This window comes from Apaloderma vittatum, unplaced genomic scaffold (assembly GCF_000703405.1).
Source record: "Apaloderma vittatum isolate BGI_N311 unplaced genomic scaffold, ASM70340v1 scaffold8659, whole genome shotgun sequence".
Lineage (NCBI taxonomy): Eukaryota > Metazoa > Chordata > Aves > Trogoniformes > Trogonidae > Apaloderma > Apaloderma vittatum.
In genome coordinates, this window is record NW_009736946.1 from 29,886 (window position 1) to 34,119 (window position 4,234).

General features: G+C 36.0%; 1 protein-coding gene across 1 annotated transcript in view; it reads left to right on the forward strand.

Annotated features, from left to right (window-relative positions):
* LOC104279761 (SRSF protein kinase 2-like) overlaps window positions 1–1,212 on the forward strand; it is a gene marked incomplete at its 5' end in the record, with an annotated part of 7,397 nt that extends 6,185 nt beyond the window's left edge. The window contains 3 exons of the mRNA XM_009877151.1: window positions 155–263; window positions 811–898; window positions 1,093–1,212. Coding sequence (XP_009875453.1) covers window positions 155–263; window positions 811–898; window positions 1,093–1,212 — 317 coding nt within the window. The remainder of the gene's footprint in view (window positions 1–154; window positions 264–810; window positions 899–1,092) is intronic.
* Between the last annotated feature and the right edge of the window lie 3,022 nt (window positions 1,213–4,234).

A 4,234-nucleotide genomic window follows, 5' to 3' on the forward strand; every position in this document is an offset into this window, starting at 1 on the left:
TTTTCAACAACAGAGGAAAATTTTCTTCAGATTTCCTATTTATAGTACAGGAGAGCTTGAAGAGGAAAAATCTATACTACAAGAATTACTTGAAAACCTGGGAATTACTGTTTGTTTTCTGAATATTCTTTTTCTTCTTGTTTTTTCATCAAAGGAGGCTATCATCCAGTGAAAATTGGTGATCTTTTCAATGGCCGGTATCATGTTATTAGAAAGTTAGGATGGGGACACTTCTCTACAGTCTGGCTGTGCTGGGATATGCAGTAAGAAAACTATTTATTTCCATTCACTTTTTTTGTACCACGTTACTTTATTTTGTTTGCAGTAACTTTTGTTTTACATGCATGACAAAGTTATGTAAATTGTTTGCTATCTTGTAATGTAGAAAGATGTCTGCAGTTTTATTTTGCTCTTTGTTATGGGCATAGTTTATGAAAGCTCTCAAATAAGTGTAATTCTATTTTCTTCGACAAATTAGCTTTGCTTATTAAATTTGTATGTCTTGAGCATGCGAGAGGAAGCTAATGTTTTTATTTCTGTTGTATCTTTAATGAAAAAATATAGTTATACCTTGATTGAATGATAAAATGTGTAACCAAATTCCTCTTTTAAATACATTAGCATCAAGAAAAACAAAATATTCAGTAAATCAGACTTTTAACAATATTGTTATAAGTTGGGTTTAGATGTAATTTAAGTGTTTTCTGTCAGAATATGTTAGGTTATGAAATATTCTATTTAAAATTTCTCATCAAAGTACATCTGTTTTAGCTCATACCATGTATTGAGAATGTTTTTGTTCTTTTCAAGGGGGAAAAGGTTTGTTGCAATGAAAGTTGTAAAAAGTGCCCAGCATTATACAGAGACAGCCTTGGATGAAATAAAGTTGCTCAAATGTGTAAGTATCACTCATGCAATATGGTGCTCAATAGCAATAGTAATAATGAATTAAAACAAGTACAAAAGAGTATTTTTTAAAAACCTTTTGGGTTTTTTTCACCTAAAAATATGTTACCAAGATTTCTGAAGCTCCAAAATATTATATAACTTCATCTGGAAAGCTAACTGTCATTGTTTACTTTCTCGATTTAGGTTCGTGAAAGTGACCCTAATGATCCCAACAAGGATATGGTTGTACAGCTAATTGATGACTTCAAAATTTCTGGAATGAATGGAATTCGTATCCTTTTGAAAACATGGCATCTTCATTAAAAAAGATCTACTGAGATAAGTAAGCATTTAGTTCCGTCTTTTTTTCTAGTTAGTCTTACTTTAAATAGGAACACCAAAAGTTATGTAGATACAAAGAGTAGTTGGTGTTGGGGATGTGCCTTCAGTCTTTGGCAGATCATGCTAAGGTGCCGCTTACCAACTCTCTTCCTCTAGGAGAAGAATCTAGGAGGTAACTGTCAGTAGATCTGAATGCCCACTAGAGAGCATCCTTGCAGGGGGGAGTGTGCAAGCAGGTTTCATCCTGTCCATCTGTCTCTTGACATTAGTTCCGTAGCCTTTGGATTTGTCGTAAGTGAGAATGAGAGTGTGGGGACGAGTGTGCTCAGTTACACAACAGCATCTTCACTGCTTTACTTTTGTCCCACTTCGATCCATTTCCTGGTTGCTTCAGTGGTCAGCTGCCATCGTAGAAAGCTGCTTAAACATAGGTGAAGTTAGTGTAGTCTCCTCTTTTTTCCTAGGTTTTATCATCAAATTAAAATGAATTAAAATAAGGCGCACAGTTGTCAGTATTCTCTTGAACCTGAATATAAATGGTTCCTGATCAAGGAAGTTGATGAACACAGTGAGGCAAAGAACTCTGGTTCTTGGTGCTGCTGCGGTGCTACAAAGAACAGGTTTTAATTTATGAGTAGAGATGCTTATTAAGAAATATTTTATGAATATCTATATTGTCTTCCTGTGTTCACAGAAAAATAACCTGACGAAAGCACTTCAGGTCTTCAGTTGTACAACTGAAGAATAATTAAAATTATTTTTAGGAATCAGAAATTTTAACTTACTTTTGTCATTGTAAAGCACTATTATGAAATAGGGATAAGAAAACACATTCCTATACATGTACATAGCTCTTGTCTGTTTCCCAATAACCTTCTTAAATTGTTTAGATTTACATGTATTTATGCATCTGTATTAAGTGTGAGAGCCATTTCTGTGGAGTAAATTTTGTTAGTGATAATATTTTGAAATCGTATCCAAACTTTATTTACCTTTTTGAAATGTAGCACTTAAGCTGACAAAGCCAAAAGAGACCAGGTACTAGTGAAAAAATAGGGGTTCAGATAGCTCTGTATTAGCAGATTAAAACTGGACAGCTGATATTGATTTACTCTATTTCAGTTTTCACATTGAAAACTGGCGGTACAGTTGTTTTACGTGAAAGGCAAATGTTCCTGCTTTACTACAAAGTACGTTTTTCAGAAAGGTACAGTAGAAGGGATGAGCTCATACTGGACTTAGATTTAAATTACAGCTGGAAATCTGTCAAAGTGACCATGGGTGAAAATATGGTATCAAGTATCTTATGCTTTGAGTTTTCTTGTGAACAGGTTGTGCATCCTGAGTTGCATTGCTTTTTTGAGCAGCGGTTGGTGGCAGGGATTGTTTGATCAACTCCTTTTTATCTTTTAGGAAAAATAATCTTTGGTGTGGGTTCTTTTGGGAGGGAGCAGGTAACTGATTTTAATGTTTCACTGCTATTTGTTTCTGTTTTAAAAATACCGTATTAGTGCTACATTAATGTCACAGAGTTGAACAGGTTAAGAAAAATACGGTAGTTTGGGAGTTTTTCCATGGTCACCTCTTTCCAGCTTCCTTTGGGTAAGTCACTAAATATCTGTTCCTTGGCTGTAAATTAAAGAACATATGCTTCATAGAGGCTTGATTATTGGTTCTGGAATATGTTTAAAAATTAAAGCAAGACAGAATAGAAGTGGGTGAATCTCTTCGATGGCTAATGTCACTAAATGTCGTGGAGCTTCCAAACAGGGAAACTTGTCAAGAACGGTGCAGCAAAGAGCTGGGAATGTGCAGAGCCATTGGCCTGCAGTGTGTGTCTGAAAACACTTGTCTTTCTCCTGGGAGCTCTAATAAGTGTTTATATACAGAGAGATTTTAACAGTGCATGTTACAGTACCCTAGACTGATAATTTTTTAACTACTTGGACATTTTAGAGAGATTGCAGTTATGTTTTTTTTCAGGAAATAACAGAATGCTCAAACTTGAGCACTTTGGTCTTTTCGTTAAATGTAGATTATGATGTTTGTCTGCATGTGATATTTGTTAGACACTCAATGTTTATTTGAGTGTAGTTTTTTTTTAGTAAAAGTTTCAGATAATCACATAATGAAACAAATATTTGGAGAGAGAAGTGAAAAAATAAAGAAGGAAACATTTCTGACACAATCGGACACTATAATAATTGCAATAAATTTATCTCTAAAGAATATGCAGCATTAATTAAATTCTGTAATGCTTAAATGCTGCCAGTCCAGAAGCCACTGAGATTCATCCAGAAGTGTGTTTTGGTACCGGAGCCTCATCTCATGTACCTTAACTGGTATTTAATCCTCATCAGATTTCTAAATGCTCCTGTAAGGTGTTTGTAGACAGATAGATTGTTACAGGTAGGATTTTAGGCAAGAAAGAACAAATTTAAATGCTTAAGCCTGTCAGCTGATTAATGTTGTGTTTACTCTCACATTTGCTGCTCTGCTTGGCTTCCCCCTTCCAGGTATTCCCCAAACTGCTTCAAAGACCTTTCATAGCAGCATGGCTGCTGCCTGGGCTTCAGGTTTATTTTTGCTGGAGCACTTTTTGGTCATACTCGTCTGTCAGGGTGTTGATGCTCATGTGGGAGGATTGTTGGGCTTGCAAGGCTCTTTTCCTAACATTTAATGCATAACTTTTCCCAAACTCTTAAGTTGTGGGCTCTCTAGCTTATAGCTAATGTTTTTCAGGCCCGGACAGTAAATCAGACAACATTCACATTCTTGTGTAACTACTCCAAACAGTGGGCCTCCTGCATGTCTTCTCCACATGCCAGTTGCTTCCCCAGTAGTGAGCATGCCTTGAGTTTGTCCCAGCAAAACACTACAATTTTTTTATATTTTTTTTTCAGGTAGACATCGCTTCTCTTTCTTGTGGCCCTGTCTCTCTTTGTCTGACTCTGCCATGCCTCCTTGCGTTCATCCTTCTCGGTGCCCTCCCGTTGCATCTCAG